We start from the raw sequence: 20356 nt of genomic DNA on the forward strand, positions 1-20356 counted from the left end.
TGATTTTTCAGCTAGATTGTAAAGTAACTAACTCCTAGTTACCTTTTCAGTCATATTATTACATATTTTACCAGAAAACATTAGGTAATTACTGAAGCTGTAACTAAATGTCAAATCATTACTTTTTGTACTGACAATAATTTGACATATTAATAAATGTCAAATACTAAATAGCATACTTGAATACTTGGTAACTGAGCTTTTCTATCAATCCAGATAAGACAACAGAAAGAAATAGGAGAAGTATGGCAGCACATTGTGACACAATCTGCAGTTCGAGGCCATGGCTTTCCCACGCAGTGTGTTCAGATGATAAGAGACAAAGACTCAGATAAAATCAACACACCTATGTGTGTAGATAACTGCATTTAGAACAGGAGAGTGTCATGGCATGCAGCATAGCATCACTACACCATTTTTGTGTATTGATTGCCTGATGTGCAGGTTGAAGTATTAACTGTTTAACTTGATGATTGAACAATTGCTTTTGTTCATTGTTCAGTTAAAAAGTCAGAATACAGTTTTTATTGTTTAGTGGTTGCTTCACCACTTTGGTCCAGACTAAAAAAATTACAATGTATGGATTTTTTTGAAATGTGGTACAGATATTCCTGGTGTCCAGAGGATGAACTGTAATAATGTTGGTGATCCCCCAACTTTCTCTCATCTAGTGCCATAATCAGGTGATCATTTTGGTTTGTCCATTACTAAAGACTAATGCAAAACTAAAGGCATCAGCCTCAGCTATACTTTGTATTAAGTGCTAATTAGAAGATGTTAGCATGCTGACATGTTAGCATGCTGACATGCTAAACTAAGATGGTGACATTTGTGAATACTTTACCTGTTAAATATCACCATTGGCACTGTGTGCATGTTAGCATGCTAATGTTAGCTCAAAGCTCCATTGTGCCTAAATACAGCTCCACTTAGCTGCTAGCGTGACTGCAGGCTTTTGTTCCCAGATGCCTGATCTGGTTTTCATTTTCAGCACACAGTAGCTGAGCCACAGTTGCCTTGTTGGATGATACTCTCCAGAGAAACATTTTAACAAAGCTTATGTTTATTAAGCTTAATAATGGGAAGTTATTTTAACTTCAGATAAGATTCATTAAAATGTACTTTGAGGTAATCTGCAAATACCCCGAGTCCTCTATTGGAAACACTGTTGGCTCCAATTCAGCTTTTCAGTAGAAAAAAAAATGCAGATGCCTGATACATACATGATCTGTCCTATAACCAAAAATACAGACATAGACAATAACAAATATTGGAACAAAACACAATAAACCTTTCTGCATTCTGTGAAGGTGTACTTTGTGTGGCTTAACAGAGATTTGAAAGATTTCGAAACTGATCTTCCTGTAACCATAAATTGTTGTGTTTTAGGGTCATTTCCTGTAGCTTGTTTGTGGCAATTCTGAAAAGTACCACCACAATTTACCGGGCTAAACGTGTAAAGCAGTAAGCAGAAGCAGAAGCAGTAAATCTAACAAGACTGTGTTATCTTCTTAAGCACTGACTGCCGACATGCAGAAAAAAGTCCTCCAACCTGAACAACCACAGGCAAACAAGGTGACTTATCATGAAACAGCTGCACACAAAAAGATCCAGATTTATTGAAGCATAGCTTTAGTTTTTTCTGGACAGTTATCTTGAAACATTATCTCACTTCTTCTTCATTACTGGTGTCTGTCAGGAAAGAGCAGTGACCACAAGCCAGCTGACAGCATGGGTTGCAAGCTCCTGGGGTGGGGGTGGGGGGTTAGCCACTACTAAGCAGTAAGAAACAAGTCACACACTGATTGACTCTTATTTACTTAAAATATTACTTAGTTACAGTGCTTCCACTATATCAAATCTGTATATATAGCACACACTGAATGTCTGAGGAGAGATCTTCCACTGTTGTCCTTACTTCTTTTTTTACTTTTAATGGGCTTGAAAAAACTTAAAATGTGACTGAATTTGACTTTGGCTGAAGTTTTGGGCATTTTGATGAAAAGAGCTCAGGTCATTCCAACTTGACAAGATCATTTTTGGGGGGATTCTACTTCTTTTCTGCGACAAACAGTGTACAAATATACTTCAAGACTGAACTTGTACAAACCAAATTCCCCTACTTTATCTCAGAAACAAGTGATAACTGTAATAATTGAATCAAGTTGGAGTTTTATGCTGCTGGCTAACACCTTGTAAGGTTTGTGTTGACATGACACAACTATGACACCTTTTTTTTTAATCCACAAGACAAAGATACAAATGAAACATGTAAAAATTTGTGTGGTAAACCACAATGAATAACACATGAAGAGCTAGGCAGTGTGAATATAGCCGTTAATATCTTATCTCTTTTTACAAAACAGAGCACCAAGCACCAGTTGTGAAACCAAGATACTGTTGCACATAGACTGGTTTGCACAGCTGTTCTTGTGAGGCTGTTGCATTGACTTCCCTTTATCATGAACAGCCTAACCCCAACCCCGACCCAAACCCTGACCATAACTAATTCATGCCAAACCCTAAACCTAACTTCAGTTTACAACTTACCATACTCACATTCTAGACACATCAGAATTTTGGGCTTGATTAAAGTTCAATAGTTTCTTGCACATGTTTCATTTGATTTTTCTTTCATTATTCTATTTCATTGTTGACCTTTAAGTAGAAATCTTGAAGAATGTGTTTATCTTTGGTGATACCTATGGTCATACATGATAATTGCAGATTACCTTAACTCCTGGGCGATGGAACACATGACACTAACTTTGTGTTACTGATATGTGTTCCTTGTGATTTTGTAGGTGACTCATAAATCTGGCATTTCATAAAACTGTAAAATGCAAGGACCACTCATCAGTGGGTGATAGGCTCAGTCACCACTGTGTGAATAGATAGATTGTGACCAGAACTGGCATTATGCTATTAAATAATTCAGTCAAATGATATTTCATTCAACATATTTCAGACACATTCAAATGCCAGATGTGAGCTGCATTTTAACTCAGATGGATCCTGGCACACTCTGGATACATCTGGACACAAGATAGCAGGTCTGAACAGGGTCTCCGGCAAAACTCTTTTTTACTTTACCTTGTAAAGTTCGTGACTGTATCTTGCATGATTTCAAAACCGCCTCTGTGTAGTTTCCACTACAGCTCTTATGTTTAAGACCACATTTTGTCATGAAGACCCACACGCACGCACACACACACATATGCAAACCACATGATGAACACAATAGCAGCCACGTGATTGTGGCTGGTAAATATACAAAGAAGTTGTTATGCCAACACCTGCACTTTGTGTTTTTCATGTGTTCCTTTTTTCAGGTCTGTTGTTACAACACTTGCCCACTAGGTGTCCTCAGAGAGTTTCTGTCTCTATCCACCGCCTGACCTCTTTTATGAGCCATAACTTGCTTCTTCAGCTGTTCCTTATTTGCTTGCTGGCAGTAACAATATAGACAAGCATACAAAATCAGAATCAACTAATATACGGTATCCGTGTGCATGTGTGACTCTCCCACAGGACAGTGCAGAACACAGAAACACAGGTGTCTCAACATTGTGCAATTTTGCGCAATGCATCGATTAAAATGCCAGAATACATGGTGAAATACTGTAGCAGCACAGGTGTAAGTAATAATGTCAAAGGTGGCTGCGTTCCATTTAGGTATCCAAGTAAATCATGCCAGTAGTAAGCCAGCATGCACAGTTCCAGAGCCCTGGCGCACATAAATTGAAATCAGCTATTTGTAATGTTGCTAGTTTGACAAGCAAAATGTTGCTATGAGAAAGGTCTATTACAACCTTAACAGTACCCAAAAAAATAACATTCATAATTAGGCAGTCAGTTACTTTATTTCTGCTTTTTTATAACTCTAATGTTTTAGATTTTATTTTTGGCTTTAACAAAAAGGATTCACTAGTCCTAACAGGAAGAGAAAGTATATATCCCTCTATTTACTCCTTAGCCCCAGACACAAAAACCTGTCTGACACAATCATCTTTCAGTGTGTTTCCTGGAGTATTTCTCATTCCTCACCTGCCTGTTACTGTAGTCCCTGAGTTTCCACCTGACCCGGTCACCTGCCAGCTGTTCCTCACCAGCAATCAGTAACAATTGCTGGAGGTACCCAGCCATTTCTGCCTGCCTGTTACTGTAGGCCTGTTGCCAAATTTTAGCTTGTAAGACCAATTAAACAGCATCTTACTCTGCCTGCTATCTGAGGTGCATGCTTTTGGGTGCACTCAACTGGTGCCAGGTACGTTAACTGTTACCATATATAAACACTGCAATAAAAATGCCACTGAAAAAACTACAGCAAAAAACAAAACAAAAAAAAAGGACAATGAAAGACAAGGCCTCTATATAGTGCATGCAGGTTCACTGGAATATTTTGATGTTATGGAAGTCATTGTTAACACCATTAATTACACCTATCCTCCCATGTTAATGTTCTGTTGAAACATCTGTCATGAAAAAGGTCTATAGACATCAGAATCTCTAAAGCTGTGTAATAATTAAAGGTCCCATCTGAGTTTTCTTGTATACAAAACAAAAGTTATTTTTACATTCAGTGTTCTTCAACAAATCTCATTGTGAGTATCCTTGTGTTGGATTTTCTTCCTCATGAAACATTTTCAAAGCTGATTTTTAAAGCATTTTGAAACCTGAATTGTTAAGATCCATGTTTACTAGCAAGCAGTCTTCTTTATCCCCATCCTTGGACTGCTGTTTTGCTGGCATTTCTGCCACCTGAGGAACATGGGAATAGTGTGAAGCCATTGTAAGGAATGTGTATTGAGTCACTTGCAAGCATGTGCGTCCTTGTGCATGTGAGTAAGTCAAACTAGACTGGATGTATCAGACTGATTGTATTGACATGTTTTCTAAAATCTTTATTTTGAAAGGTGATTAAAGTGTCCACTTTGGGATCTGTAGCATAAATGCAATTTAAAGATGCACCAATTGTTTTTATGTGTGAGTGTTCTTTGTTTTTGTGTTTTGGCCACTTAGGGGAAGCGTAATTCACAGCATTGAAAATATGCTCTTTAGCTGCTAAATGCTCCATTATGTTCACTATGAAGTCACTAACCTTGACTGTCAGCTGTTTGGTGCTGGGCAGGTAGTGTACACTGGGCCTTTCAGTAAGACAGAACCAAACTACAAGCAAGTTATGGGTTGTAATACCAAAACAGTAAGCTGAAAGGGAGTAAAAAGTTCTGTAGAGCTCAGGAGAGCTGCAGGGTTGGATGATAATTCTTTTGGATTTGTTGCTACAAGCAACACTTCACCCATTATACATAGGGATATCATCCAGTGATACAAAAATACTGAATAATGCAGCTTTAAATTTCTCAGAGTCAAAGAATAACAGTATGCCTAAAAACCATTTAGAAATTGGGGCACTGTCAAAGGTTTGAGTGCACAAGGTCACTTTTGTGGTAGTTTTGGAGGGATGTGTGAGCATTACCCTGTACATTCATATTTCTCAGCCAGATACAAGCAGTTCTCTGCTGTTTTGAACCAAACACCTCTGGTCAGGAATTATGGCATCAGGTGATATATTGCTGTTCATTTATCTCCAGAGAAGTGACAGCTTGTAAAAGACCATTTTACTGTGCTGATTTAGAGACCTTTTAGCCCCAGGCTCATTCCAGATAGCCCTCTTTCACTTTCACATGTTAAGGACATGCTATAACAAGGAAGCACTGGGTGCCATCTTTGGCGCCACAGTGACCAAGAGGGATTCACCCCTGAGGATAAATTACACAAAATGGATCCTTGGCGCCTTTCATTAAGGGTATTTTTTAACCACCCTAGAGTATATTCAACTAAACATCTGGTATTTGATAATGAAGTCACTCATTTGACTCTTCTACCACAATCAGCTTATGATTCATTCTCCCATGAGTCATCACTGTTGAAAGGTTGCAAGGTTTTAATATAGCCAGCGCCAGCCTAGGCCCCCCATGGCCACCAGAGGGCCCCCAAGAGCACTTGAAATGTCCTACGGTGTTTTGTTTTTTGTGATATATTATGTCAGTGGTAATTAATACAAATACACAACATTGTTAACAGGCTAGCTGGCTAACACTACTGGTTTAATCCATTCCCACTGGCTCTGTCAGAGCGACACAGCTGCAGAAATAAGATGTGTGCAAATTATCAACCATTGACAATAGTCAGTGGTATTGGTGGAGTAGAGGCAGTTCACAAACCACTTCACAGTTTAATTGGAAATGAGGTTACAAGAACAATGACCTGTAATACGTTGTCTTTTGCAGTCACAGTTAGACACTTCATTCACCCACCTTGCCTGTTAGCACAGTGTGACCCTCCAAGCCTGAACATGTTAGACCCAAATTGAGAACAAAGTGAGGTATAAAATGCTCTGTAAATTCTCTCATAGTGGTCATTTTTTCCGTGATGTGACATTCAGGGATTAGGCTGCAGCTAACAGCCCTCATTTGTATTTCCACCACATCTTAACAGCAGGAGGTGACAGCAATATTATACTTGTGCTTAAAAGAAGCAGAACATTGCTGTTATAATTCTCTCTTATTTGTTTGTGAGTGCTGTGTCGCTGTCACAACACTCACAGTGTCACTCAGCTCGACTTGACTGCTGACTTGACAGCTGTAATGAAGTGTTAATTGTTGTATATTCACAGCAAACTTCAAGTTACCTTGTAGAGTTTTTCATCTGTTGAGTGGGTTTTGTAAGATACACGTGGTGCTAAGATATGCTGCAGTTGTATGTATCTGTATGGCTTGTGTATGTATGAATGTATGGTTATGTATTCATACAAATATATGAGTAGATTTATATCTCTATGATATACAATCATGTGCTCATATCTGCTAATATTTAGTTGTTAACCGTGAGCATGAATGTTAATAAACTCAAACTCAGATGAATTATTACATTATGATTGTCTGTGTGGCTTTTAATGAGCCTGTGGCTTGGCCGACGCAACGCACCGTGAATCACAGCCGAGCTGACAACAGTGCCTTCAGTCCCCAGAGAGAAGCTCTACTGTTCAACTACTGATTCAGTCAGTGGCAATGGTGACTCGGTATAATCAGCTGAGTTTGAAGATTATGTGTTAAAGATAGAGATTCATTTGTCCATGTTTTGTAACACCCTTGTAAATTAACACCTCTACATGGAAGAAGGAAACTTCTAGCTTGTAAACATGGATGTAATTAAACAGGCTGAATGACAACAGGATTTAAAATATTGAACAAAAATTCATCCTCAGCACGTTAGTCAGAGCTCAAGGATGTGTCTTGGTGTAGGCTAACACTAGAAGTACAAAACTGGTTTAATTTGAAGGTAATATCAGGCAATGTGGAATGTAACTATGTACATTTACTTAAGTACTGTACTTTAATTATAGGTACCTGTACTTTACTTGAGTGTTTTGGCCAACTTTATATTACAACCATTAAAATAGATAGATAGATAGATAGATAGATAGATAGATAGATAGATAGATAGATAGATAGATAGATAGATAGATAGAGAGAGAGAGAGAGAGAGAGAGATAGATAGATAGATAGATAGATAGATAGATAGATAGATAGATAGATAGATAGATAGATAACTTGCCTTTAACTTTTATTTATAGCACATATCAAAATCAGAAATTACTTTATAAGGGAGACAGATCAAGAACAGTAAAAATACACATACATTCACACAGATATATCATCGAAAAACTATAAACAAATAAATGTTGTCCTGACAGAAAAAGCTTAGTCCCCTTTCGTTCACAGTCTCGCAGTAGGAACTCCCAGGAAGTGGCCTGACCTCAGTCTGTGTGCAGGTTGATGAGGGGAGGGTAATTCAGAGATATAATCTGGGGTCAGGCCATAAAGTGCTTTAAATGTAATGAGTAGGATCTGAAAATCAATCCCAAAACCAACTGACAGCTAGTATAAGGACTTCAAAAGAGAAGTCATATGATTTCTTTTCTTACTCTGTTTTATTCGACTAAGTATTAGGCACATAGTAGGTCAGAAATGTAATGAAATTATTGCAAGGGGTAAATATTGCAAGAAAAAAACTCAGAGGCTATTAACCTCAAAGTGGTTGTCATGATCTGCCCCATGTGACATCCTGGAATCTGTTATTTCCTGTTATATTTTGAAATTGCTGCCCCTGCCCCAGTGTGTCTCCCACTTCTGTGATTACCTGCTCCACCCTGATGTGTTTCACCTGTGTCTTGTTACCCCCTTGTGTATTTAGACTCTGTGTTCCCCTTCATTCCTTGTCAGTTTGATTTTGTTCGTATTCTGTCGATGTTTGGAACAACCAGGCCTCTACCTAGAGCTGGCTGCCTGGACAAACTAAACCTAAAAAGGCCTTGGTAAGAGAGGCAGAGTGACAAAGAACCTGATTGTCACTCTGGCTGAGCTCCAGAGATCCTGTGTGGAGATGAATAAACTTGCAGAAGGACAATTATCACTGCAGCACTCCACTGATCTGGGTTTTAAGGCAGAGTAGCCAGACAGAAAACTCTCCTCAGTGAAAAACACATGAAAGCACCTAAAGGACTCTCAGGCTGTGTCTGAGCCTGTCTTTTGCCTGATGAAAGCAAGATTTAACTATTTGGCCTTAATTCTAAGTGTGATGTTATAAGGAAGCCAGGCACTGCTTGTCATCTGCCCAATACTATCCCAGCAGTGAAGAATGGTGGTGGCAGCATCATGCTGTTGGGGTGTTTTTCAGCAGCAGGGTACGGAAGGAGTCTAGAGGTTTGATAATGGAATCCAGCAACTGACAACCTTCAATAAAAGGCTTTATGGATGATCTAACCATAACAACTTGGGCAGGGATGCACCCAGGGTACGTTTGAGATCCAATCAGTCAGACCACATTTGGAGGTGGTCTGGGCCATGTGGCAGCATTACTTTAGCAGTGTGACCACAAATGCGTCCTGGGCCACATTGGAGGACTGCTTACTCAACAGATGTCCTCTCCTGGCCTAATTAGTCCCTACATGGGTTACAACAACCTCATGATAAACCAAGTATATTTTACTGTTTATAACGGCTGACACCTTATTGAATTGTAGAGCTGTGCACAGTGTAATAACTAGGGTAATGGATCCACCAGTTTGGATCCAGCACAGAGTCAGCCACTATCTGGTATAAAACAGAAGCATATGGCAGTGTTGAAATATTTTCATTTGTATCTTAAATATCGCAACAGAGAGGAGTTCCCCTTCGTTTAGCGCCTTCTATCAATCCTACACCGCTGACAGTGTTCGGCTCGCAGCTGGGGTGTTGGCTCATCCTTCCTCAGAGGTATGTCATATCAGTGGAATTCCCCCTAATAAAAACCTTTGTATACATGTTTTGAATTATTCATGTAACCAAAGCATCCAGTTCTCTCTTGGTGGTTTTGGCCATTTAAAGCACTTTACTCACACCTCAATCTAAAATTTCCCAACATTTGAGAATAAAATGCCAGCCAAGTCATTTATCAAGTCCAGAATATCTTTCATTTAAGAAGATGTAGAGGTTTTGTAGACAGATAGTTCTTTATGGCATCACAGTGGGTGTGAATGTGCTTGTGTGTATGTGAACTCGCATTCCTTAACTGTGTCAGGTTGGCTCCCCCCATTAGCTAGCCCATTTCAGGTCAAGAGAAGAGCTGATTAGGGGTCCTGGCAGTGAGGGGATTATCATGCTGGGTCAGACTGTACCCCGCTGGTGTCCAAAGAGGAATGCGGGCAAATCAACCAGTGCGCCTATCAGTCAGCCAGTCAGTTGGTCACGCACTGAGTCATCCAGTCAGTCATCTGCCAGTGAGGCGCTCAGCCAGTCCTCACATGAGATTAGCTTGGCTTCCTATCAACAACAGTTACTTCGTATCTGTATGTTCTTCTCAACTCAATGCCGAGCTATCACACACAGAGAAAACACAATCCCATATTGGACAACGAATCTATGCTGGATGTCATTGAAGATAACTTAGTTCCTCTGATCTGTTGACCTGTTTTGTCTATATTTCATTGACAGGATACATTCTGTTTCGGCAATTACAGTTAACAGACCCTGGAAAGGTGTTTGGTGTTTTCATACGGGGGAGAAGGTCCCCCCAGGAGGGGAAAGGGGTCAAATGTAGCACTCTATTTGGTGCTTAGTTACAGCCGTAAATCAAATTAGTGTAACTTAAACGCTGGGAGTTGGAAACAACAAAAGCTGAAAATGACATCAGGGAGTGAGGAATGCAACAGAGAAATCTGGTGAGTGCTGAACCACCAAAACCAGCAACCTTTGCCTGTACATGTACACATTCACACACACACAGTCACACACCATTACAAACATACTGTTAATGACTAAACCATACAAGCAGATACACTGCAGTTAAAACAATTTGATTTGATTTGAACAAGTTAACAATGAGATTAATTAGAAGTAAGTAGTCAACTCCAAAACCTTGTCCATAAGTGGCAGTAAGTACCTTGCCCATATGGCTGAGGTACAGTATTTCCTCCCCCCATTGACCTAATTCCAATGTTTGCCCCATCACTGACCCCTCTGAAGACTTTAATTGACATGAGCTAAATACTTGAATGCTAAAGTTTTTGAAGGCTCAACATGTTATTTAAGGAAGAGGGCATCACTTTCTGAGCCAGCAGAGTGCCCTCTGCATTGTTTCTTGGAATATGATAGTTCATAGGACATAGTACATTCAGAATACTTACTTGGAAATTGGGAAGGCTGACTCTGGTAGCTTTTGGACCATAATATATATCTGTCACACAAGACTGACATATCAAATTTTAAGTAGTTGCTGCTAACATGGTAGTGGACTGTTTACATATTCAGCAGACACAGAGCCACATCAGCATTCATTTGCAGTTGTGTTTCTGGCCACCTGATGAATGTAAGTCCAGTATGCACTCTCTTTTGGTCTTGAAACAGCATATGAAATCATGCAAGAGAGCTGATAGATAAATAAAAAAATAAAAAAATTTAAAAAAAGGCAGAAACATTTGTTGTGAGTTAAACAAATTGGAAGGGTTGAGGTGAGAATTTAAGACCTTTTGAATGGCCCCATTTCAGTTATCTCCTTATTGTTATGGTTGTTTTCAGCAAAAACTGAAACGGCCACAGACACAGCACACTAAGTTATTAATGGAAATTTCAGCCTATGTGCTTTGTCTTACACTCTGTCAACAACAGCTCCGTGTTCCAGTTTGTACTCTCCCTGGGGCAGTTAGACCACAGCTTGGTGTGTTTAACATTACACAGCAGCCTCTTACAACTAAATCAGACGAGATGTATGTATGACGTGGACAATATACTCTATCAGATGAGATAGCACATGGACATTAACACATTGTGTGTGTACCATGTATAGTACATCTGAGAGATGTGTCTCTGTGGGAAAATTTGGCAGCTGGTCCCACCAGGGCTGTGATTAAATCTCCACACTAGACAGGTAAAGAGGGAATGTAAACAGAAAAAAGCAGGCAACAACAGTAGGGCTGTCTGGAATGTTCTGGAGCTCAGTGACTGTAGTATCACCAGAGGGACCTCCTGAGGGGGCAATTACTACAAATGAGGCCGATAAGTTTTCTGCCAGGTCTGATGAGCACAACCTTTCCACTGAGCATGTGTCAGTGTCTCAGAGAAACTTAACAATACATGTCGTCCCATTACTATAACTGTTGATCAAATTTAGCATCAATAAAGGCAAGTTAGGAAAGTTATGGCAACTGACTTCTTTGAATATTTAAAATACCAGATACAAGAAGTTTTTCATTATGTATCATGCTAACACCCAAGAAAACATATTTGTGAAAGACTGAAGACCAGTATAGCCATGTCATCAGATATAGTATTATCAAAATCTATAGGTCTACACATCCCTGGATGCCATGCAGTTTGCTTATAGAATGAGTGTGTTTTTCAGGTACAATAATTATGGTCTTAAATTAGATACATTTTAACCTTTAACCACAAATCTACACATCATATTACCTCAGATCTCAAAATGTCAAATTTAATTGAGCAACAAATATTTTTCATAAGAGCCTGAGCCAACCCTTATGTCATCTTCAAAAATGATGAGCACTTTGTTGGATGACACATGGGAGGCCTGGGAGGGTTAGTCAGTTGGCATGAACAGGAACTCCAGCCTCATCAAAAATCAGTATGTTGAAGTTGTTTCCTTTTTACAAAAGTGTTCATATTAATATGAAACGTAACTTCTGGGGCACTTTTGATAAGGAGCAGCTTTAAGTAGAAGGCTCATCTGTCATGTCACACTGTCCTGTTGAGAGACAAGTTTAGCAATGAGTTGGCTCATGCATTATTATTAAAGGTGAGTTAATTACATTTTTAACCTACCAGGGGCAACACTACTAGTGTTTGCAAACAATTTCTAACACATCCACCAGACAAAGAGCAATTATTACATGAACGGTTAGTTGCACTTTGTCAAATATTTATTTTTTCTTTTAGCTTCTTTCATTACCTTGCTAACTCCTGCGAAAAATATCTAGCTCTTTAGCTGCTAGAAGCTCCACTATGTGCACTGGCTGATCGCTAATGTTGTCTGTCTGCTGTACAGGCAGCGTACAGTACATTTATCAGAGGTTTCTCACTGAAGACAGTTCCCTTTTCCCTGAGGGAAACATAACTGATGTGAGCAAAGTTTGCAGGAAAACCAAAAGAATAGACTTAAAAACTTTCATAGAGCTGAGGGGAAGTGCAGAGTTGCAGTAATTCTTTGTGGATTTGTCGTTACGAGTGACCTCTTTCACATTACACATAATCATTTGATCCATTGTTAATATAAAAATATAGATTAGTGCAGCTTTAACTTATCAACTTAGTAATGAATGGACAATTAGTTTTGTCTATTGAATACTACTGGCCAGATTGCAGTGTAACTTACATAAAGATACTCAGACAATGATTTTGAAGTTGAGGATACTTTCTGTGCTCGCCTGACTCTTTCTCTGAACTGTCACCAAAAATGATAAAAATTCATTCCATGGGGCGACCTGATAGCTGAGTGGTTAGGGCATGTACCACATGAGCGCAAATTCTCTTACCCGGTGAGTTGCTGGTTGGACTCTCGACCAGCCTAACTCTTTCCTGCATGTCATTCCCCCTCTCTCTCTGCCCTTTTCCTGTCACTCTCTATTGTTCTATCAAATAAAGGTACAAAAAATATCTTTAAAAAAATGTATTCCAATTGAATTTATTCAGTTCCTCTTGTGCTACCACCAGGACAAACCTCACATATAAGCTCCACTGCTGCTGCACTGTCTCAAATGAACAACACAAGGTATAAAGAAAAAAGTGTCATTTGAGGGTTTGGGGGAAAAGGGTGTTGTGTGCTATATAGGTTGTTAAGCCCCTTGAGGCAAGTTTGTGATTTGTGATAAAATCTAACTTCACTTCATTTCAAAATAACTTCAAGTATCACATTAATTGCTGAGATATTTTGCCAATGGACAACATTCTTTTTGGATCCAAGCAGGTCACCTTTCCAGGCTGTTTTAATGTAACTGCCTGTGCAAACACCTGCACTGTAAACTCAGTGGGCTTGTGTGTCAGAGCCAAAAACACTAGCGGGAAGCCATCTCATGACATTTCCCACCCACTGGGGGTGACAAGCCATCGCCGCAGTTCTTTGAGTCCCGGGATGCAAAACCTATTTTCCCTCAGCGGGACACCACTTCTCTTTCTTTCATCCACCTCGCTCTGGAAATGAGAATGACGTTCCATTAGCAAGGGGAAAGAATTCCCCACCTTGGCGAGTGAGAGGTGCAATGCAGAGAGCCAATTGCCTAAATGAAATTCCAGTATGTGATGAGTGGGAAGTGAGAGGCTTGCTGAGTAGCTAGGCTTATGCAGCTGCAGGCTAGTGTCCTGTCCAACTCCCCCCCAACACACACACACACACACTAAAAAAGGCACAATCCTCTGCCTCTTTCCTGTAGACTGCTTTATGATTTGAAAAGTATTGGATGGAGATGCAGATCTATAAGGATAGATGCTTCAGTCTCATTTGCATAGCAGATTTTGTGGGCTGATTCATGGTTTATTGACTGGTGTTTGTGTGTGTCCTATTGTCTGCCTGCATCTGGCTCCAGCCACCTACAGCACTTTCTCACTTACATAATCAGACTGCCCATCTCCCTCCAAAGTAAACAAAGGAGATTTCATTCAAACAACAGCCCAGACCTTTGGCTGACGGTAAAGGAAAGGGATACTCAGCAGCAGATATGGGAACAACCCAGAGGAAGTGTAAGTGTGTGTGTGTGTGTGTGTGTGTGTGTGTGTTCATGTTTGATCTCCCAGGAATAGACCTATTACTCTGGGTAAGGTAGGTCTCTTGTTGTCAGGGTGATAATGTCTTTTCCTGCCTGGCTAGAAGATGAAGGCTCTTTTATCTGTGCAGCCACTGGAAACCTCATTTCCTGGTCCAGTTTTGTTTCCAGAGCCTCAGTCCACTCATGGCCCCGGCTGCCAGCACTGACTCTACAGGGAGAAGCATAGAGGACCGAGGCAGGAACGTGGATGGAAAGAAAGACAGTAGGAAGATGTACATGGAGGTAGGTGGAAGCAGAGAGAAACGGGGAGAACTTTTGTCGTTTGGTCCAGTAAGTACTGATCGATCCACAAGTATTGATCTGAACAACAAAGAATTCCAGAGCAGAGATAATTTGCCACAAAAAACACATCTAAATGCAGTGTGTCGTTTGTGGGTTTGTGTTCCAGACAACACATGTGAATAATAGTCTGAGGCAGGCGTAACATCACAGGGTCAATGTTCCCAGGCTTCTCCGATGGCTAATATTACTCACATTGCAAACATCAGTCCCCAGACACTTCGCAGCTGCTTTTTGTTTGTCTACGTCTGCTTTAGAGGGAGTGTTGTCTGTCATGTAAAAACCAGGCAGAAAACCGTATAAGGCAGAACAAGACTGATGCTGTCTCAAATCGGATACTTCAGTCGGTACGCAAACATGTAGTACACAGTGTACACAGTATACTCGCTGGTGTAGCACATGAAATCCCGGTCAAGCACATTGTGCATTCACTTGAAATGACGATGGCAACACATGACCGTGACTGTCACCCACCAAAGTATCTGCTTTCTGTCTGCTATCTTTGCTCACTTTACTTGAAACTGAACATCTGACTCTCCTGTGTGTGCCCTCTTGTTTCATGCAACATCAAAATTACACCACCACTGACTTGTCCTCCTTCATCGGTCACCATTTTCACAAGTTAGAAAATCCAAAGTACCTATCAGGCACCACAATGAAACTTCCGGCCCACTGTATGCATGGGTCCTCAGCTTTAGTCTGAAACATATCCTTCCATGTCTGTGCAGATTGGGCTGTTATCCTCCCATAGTGACTCACACTTTCTGTGTGTGCGCCACAACTGGTCCAGATGTGGAAGTGGCATCTGATAATCACGCTGTGTATGGGCCAGATTTGGGCCCAGAAGGAAACAAGCATGGGACCCGAGTATGGGCTGAATTTATTTTGCTGTCTAATGGAGCTTTGAGAGAAGCAGTAACATCAGCATGCAGACATGCTCACAATTAACAATGCTAATATTATTCTGACGCAGGTACAGTATAATATGTTTACCGTTGTCACCTTAGTAGTTCAGTCTTAGTATGCTAACATTTGCTAATTAGACTTAAACAGTTGTGCTCCACAGCTGTACAGCTGGGGCTGATGGGAATGTCACTAGTTTTGCAGGTATTTGGTCATAAACTGAAATATTTAGCCTGATGATAAAAAAGGGAAGGTCACCAAAGTTATTAGTATTCATCCTGAGGGGTGTATGGATATTTCATATTTCATGGCAATCCAATAGTTGTTGAGACTTTTCACTCAAAACTGCAACTGTCAGTCTCGCCGTGTTGACAGAGAGAAAATAAGAGGATCACCAAAGTCTTCAGGATTCCTTTGGGTGTAAAGTGTAAAAGCTCCATGTAGATTTAGAGGTATTTCACAGGATAAGGGAATATTTTAACTTGATGATGGCGCTGTAAAAAGTTAGGGGATCGTTAAAGTTAGTAGCATTTATCCTCTGGGGACCATGAATGTCTGTACAAAACCATCAATCCTATAGTTGAGATATTTCAGTCTGGAGCAAAGTGCTGAACCGAATGACTGACAAACTGGCTGATTAGCGGTGCCTGCCCTACAGCCTTACGCCACGGACATGGTGACAAAAAAATAAAAAATTAAATTAAATAAAAACAACAGGAGCTGGAAGTATGACACAGTCCTCAAATCAAACATCAAAACGCAGTTTCAACTCCCAAGGAAGTGTAGAAACTAGTCAAGTGCAAAGTACTAGATTCCATAAGAACAAGACTGCACTGATTTTAGATGGATATGATCAGTTGCATCTTTACAATTAATCTCGTCTGTAGCTCAGTGGTGAGCTTCTGCCACCCATGGGAGCTGAAGAAGACCAGGCACCAATATGTGTGACTGTAATTCAAATGTGGCTTATTTATTTATTATTACTGTTGAGAGGCATACATTACAGTGCAAACCATTCTTTGGCAAACGTACAATACAATACAAATGTCATGACAGGTACTACTATATCCACATTGACCACTGGTTAAGGGACAGTGTAGGTAAAGCATGTTCAGTCTTGCAGAGCAGTGCATTCCATTGACACTTGGGAGTTTAAGGGGAAATGAAAAGAGAGTGACCCATGATGAAAACAGAAAACAAAAATGAACTAATACAACAGAAATATGAATCAAGACTGGTAACAGAGAGAGCTCACAGTGCTTTGGCAGCCAAACCTTGGGCCAAAATGCATTAAGCCTGTTACTGAGACTCACACACACTCACTCATTCACAGAGTTTATGAAATTACATCAAAATACTAAATTCAGTAAAACATTAGACACTTCAGAGCACATGATGTTACTGGTGTTGTTGGAGAAGCCACAGTCAGGATGCAACGAAGGAGAGAAAAATACACAACTGTAAACACACAGTTTGATGTACAAACCTTTCCAGTATATTCAAACATGTGATATGATACCAATTTACCAGTGCGACTGCCAGCCCCATAATCCATCTGGAATCCTGAATGGAACATTCCAGAGAGTATTATTTCTGTTTAGTGACAGATGCTTGCTCAGGACGTTACCACATAAAGAAAACAATGGAAAGGAACACTGCAGCTGCAGCCGCTTCAACACAATCAGGAGCAAAGCAAAACAGGAAAACAAAAACGTGACTTATGTTACACTAAGTGAGCCAGTGCATGGGGTACAGTGAGCGGCATTTGTCTTATGTACAGTACTTGTGGAGGACCAGCTGACAGGAGTCAGCGAAATAAATCTGTCTCAACAACAGCAACATGGGGAAGACTTGTTTTGATTGACATTGTATTCCAATCATCAGCACCCATCCCCCAGCGTCACCCTGGCTTCCCCTCTCATATGGCTTCCATTACAGTGGAATGAGGGTCAGAGGGCTAGAGAAAGCCTGCGCGCCACATATGCTCAGCTGAATGATGTCACCCCGGTCCCAAATTCTTCAACACAGCAAAGAAACGCAAACAGGCCGAGCGTTCCTAACCTTTATCAACACTGAAGATGGTCCTTGCAGCCGGAAACATCCAACTCAACACACACGAGAAAAAGCTCAAAGGGAGAAGAAGCGAGACAAAGTTGATGCTCGACAAAGGCATGCATACAAGCGTGTCCTTGGTGAAGTGGGGCTAGAGAGCAGGTCCACAAAAGCAGAAAAGAACAGTCAACAGTCATGGTAGCAGTCCTTCAATTGTCTGTAGTCTGTGGACTAAAAGATGAATAAACATGAATAAAACAAACAACTATGAGCAGGTCAGAAGATGAATACTGCTGTGGTAGAGTTCGCAGTACTAAAAGGCTAAAACCCTGACCTCGTTACAACATTCATACATAGTTTCATACATAGACATGTGCTATTTATGGAATATTAGAAGTTACTAAATCATTTTTTTTCATACATTTGGCTTTAGAAGACTGAGCAAAAATACTGGGACAAAGTTCACAACATTACAGTGGTAAAAATGGATATTCTTTCACTGCTTTCTGAAAGCAAAATGACACTTGGAAAAGAAGCACAACAGTGCAACAGCTGGATTGAGTGTCCTGCAACGGGGAGCGCCGTGTGGCTCCACCTCACTCAAGTTCAGGACAGGCCAGCCGAGACAAGAAGTACGTTTACTAAGAAGTTGTCCAAGGATAAAGGAGCAGTAATCAGTAGACATTTCTTTTGCATTACAAACATTTTTGTAGGGCTTCACATTATCTTCATATGTAAATGCATCTTATACAAAAAGGGAAGCAAAAAAAACCCAAAACATATTCATAACATGATATAAAGCACCGTGGATTAAAAGATGAAGTAACTCTATTCATGAAGTCTTTTAGTTTGAATAAAACAATCCTCTCAATTGTGATTTATCATTAAAAGGCTTATACTGAGTGTATATAGGTTGCTTTGTATACAAAAGACAATACTGAAGATTTGTATTTAGTGATTAAATCATTAATTAAAAAAAAAAAAAAGGGGGGAAATAGCACCAGTTTTCGGCATCTCTAACCTGAGAAAATTTTGTGATACAACGTAACGGCTGCCGCCTTTTCAATCTACTTCCCTTTCCCGCTTGTCGACGGCAACTGGCCCCTGCGTTTTGTCACGAAGTGTTAGTCGCAGCAGAGCAAACACACAGTGGCTGTTTGTTACACTTCAGAGGTCTCAGTGGACTCCAAGCAAGGAGGAGAGATTTGTCCGTCTTGTTTACAATCCACCCATTCATCCATGCATCCACCCATTGGTTCAGAAATAAATCCATTTAGTGATTGCTGGCTTGTTGCCAGAGGATTTCAAACTGAGCCTCAGGCTGCTGGTCCTGGAGAGGGCAAGAGGCCAAAAAGAACAAAAAAAAAAAAAAAAAAATCAACCCCTCCACTGATCAAAGAAAAAGAATACAAAGTGAAACGAAACAAAAACTGAGGCTATTGGGTCTATCGAGGCTATCCGTGGCTGCAGATCAGCACACCTTCAAGAGTCTCATCCTCTCTCTGGATGTCTGTGTGTGTGTGTGTGAGAGACTTTCAGACACTAGAGTGTGTTTGTCAGGGGGTCCTGAGGGTTAGTCGTGGTGGGTGTCCGCTTCTTGCCGCTTGTCAGCATCTGGCTGTTCCAGGCACACCGGGCAGCAGGCGCCTTTTAACTTTACAGGCCGTTTGCACTTGGCTGGTGGACAAGACTCCACAAAGCAGGTCACCTGGGCATCCTGGGAGGGGGAGGGAGGGGGAGGGAGGGGGAGGGAGGGGGGGGGGGGCAAAGAAGGGGCAACAGGTCAGTTACCTTATTAGATTAGATTAGATGAAATGTTCATGATCGCTGTAGGGAGAGTGGCCAGCTGCAACAAAGACATCAAGTAACAGCAAAGAAAAAAAAAAAAAAACAGAACAGAGGAACCGGAACATGTTAAGTACAGCAGAGCAAAAATGATAATAATTATAACTTCACAGAAACACATTAAAGGATGATTTCAGTCTGTGTGTTATGAGGTGAGCAGACACTTTGTTTGCACTGTCTCCTGCTTTTGTTCTGCGCAGAACAGTAACTGAAACGTTTTGCTCATGACAAGCCTCTGCTGAAGTGATGGACGACAGGGCCGAACAGAACAATGAGGTGCTTTGTTTCAGAGCAACAACATGATGTGTTGAACCAAACTGTTCTTTCCCAGACAGGCCTTCTCACTGTGCTTCCACCTGCCAAATTCAATTATTCCAAAAAAAAAAAAAAAAAAAAAAAAAAAAAAAATCCTCCAATTACAGAGAGGCGGCAGAAGGTGGAAGAAGATAGTTTTGGGGCAGCCAAGGGGAGACAGAGAGAGAGAGAGAGAGAGAAGCACAAAAGAGGAACTGACAGGTGTGTTATCAGATGTGCTGAGCAAAATAAACTGTGTCACAGAGGGCTGAAGAGGATCTGAGGCAGCCAGGTTTGGCACGCGGCTGCTATCACCTGTGCCAGCAGCTGGCATCGAAAAAGTGTCAGAGATAAAAAAATGAAAGGCAGAAAAGTGGCCGGTGCACACAAACACACTGTGGGGAGACACCGGTGCCAGGACGAGGGTACTGCCAAGAGGTGCTGGAAGAGGCGAAACAGTTGCAAGAGCGCCAGACAAGAGAGAAACTGGGGCATTTAAACTGGGCCGACCGCTCGCAGGGACGTGGTTCTGAGAAACACGGACATACTCACACATGATCGGCTTCTCCGGTGTGAAATATGAGAGGATTAAGTGGCGTGCGTGTG

General features: G+C 40.8%; 1 protein-coding gene across 2 annotated transcripts in view; it reads right to left on the reverse strand.

The window, feature by feature from the left end:
* Nucleotides 1–16504: 16504 nt before the first annotated feature.
* Nucleotides 16505–20356, reverse strand: part of LOC139614123 (peroxidasin) — a 54623-nt gene continuing 50771 nt past the window's right edge. For both annotated transcript variants that reach the window (XM_071471283.1, XM_071471282.1), the window contains one exon: nucleotides 16505–19328. In XM_071471283.1, the coding sequence (XP_071327384.1) occupies nucleotides 19185–19328 (144 nt within the window). In that variant the 3' untranslated portion in view covers nucleotides 16505–19184. The remainder of the gene's footprint in view (nucleotides 19329–20356) is intronic.

Source organism: Trachinotus anak, unplaced genomic scaffold (assembly GCF_046630095.1).
Source record: "Trachinotus anak isolate AG129_WGS33_773 ecotype Australia unplaced genomic scaffold, CSIRO_AGI_Tana_v1 ptg000033l, whole genome shotgun sequence".
Lineage (NCBI taxonomy): Eukaryota > Metazoa > Chordata > Actinopteri > Carangiformes > Carangidae > Trachinotus > Trachinotus anak.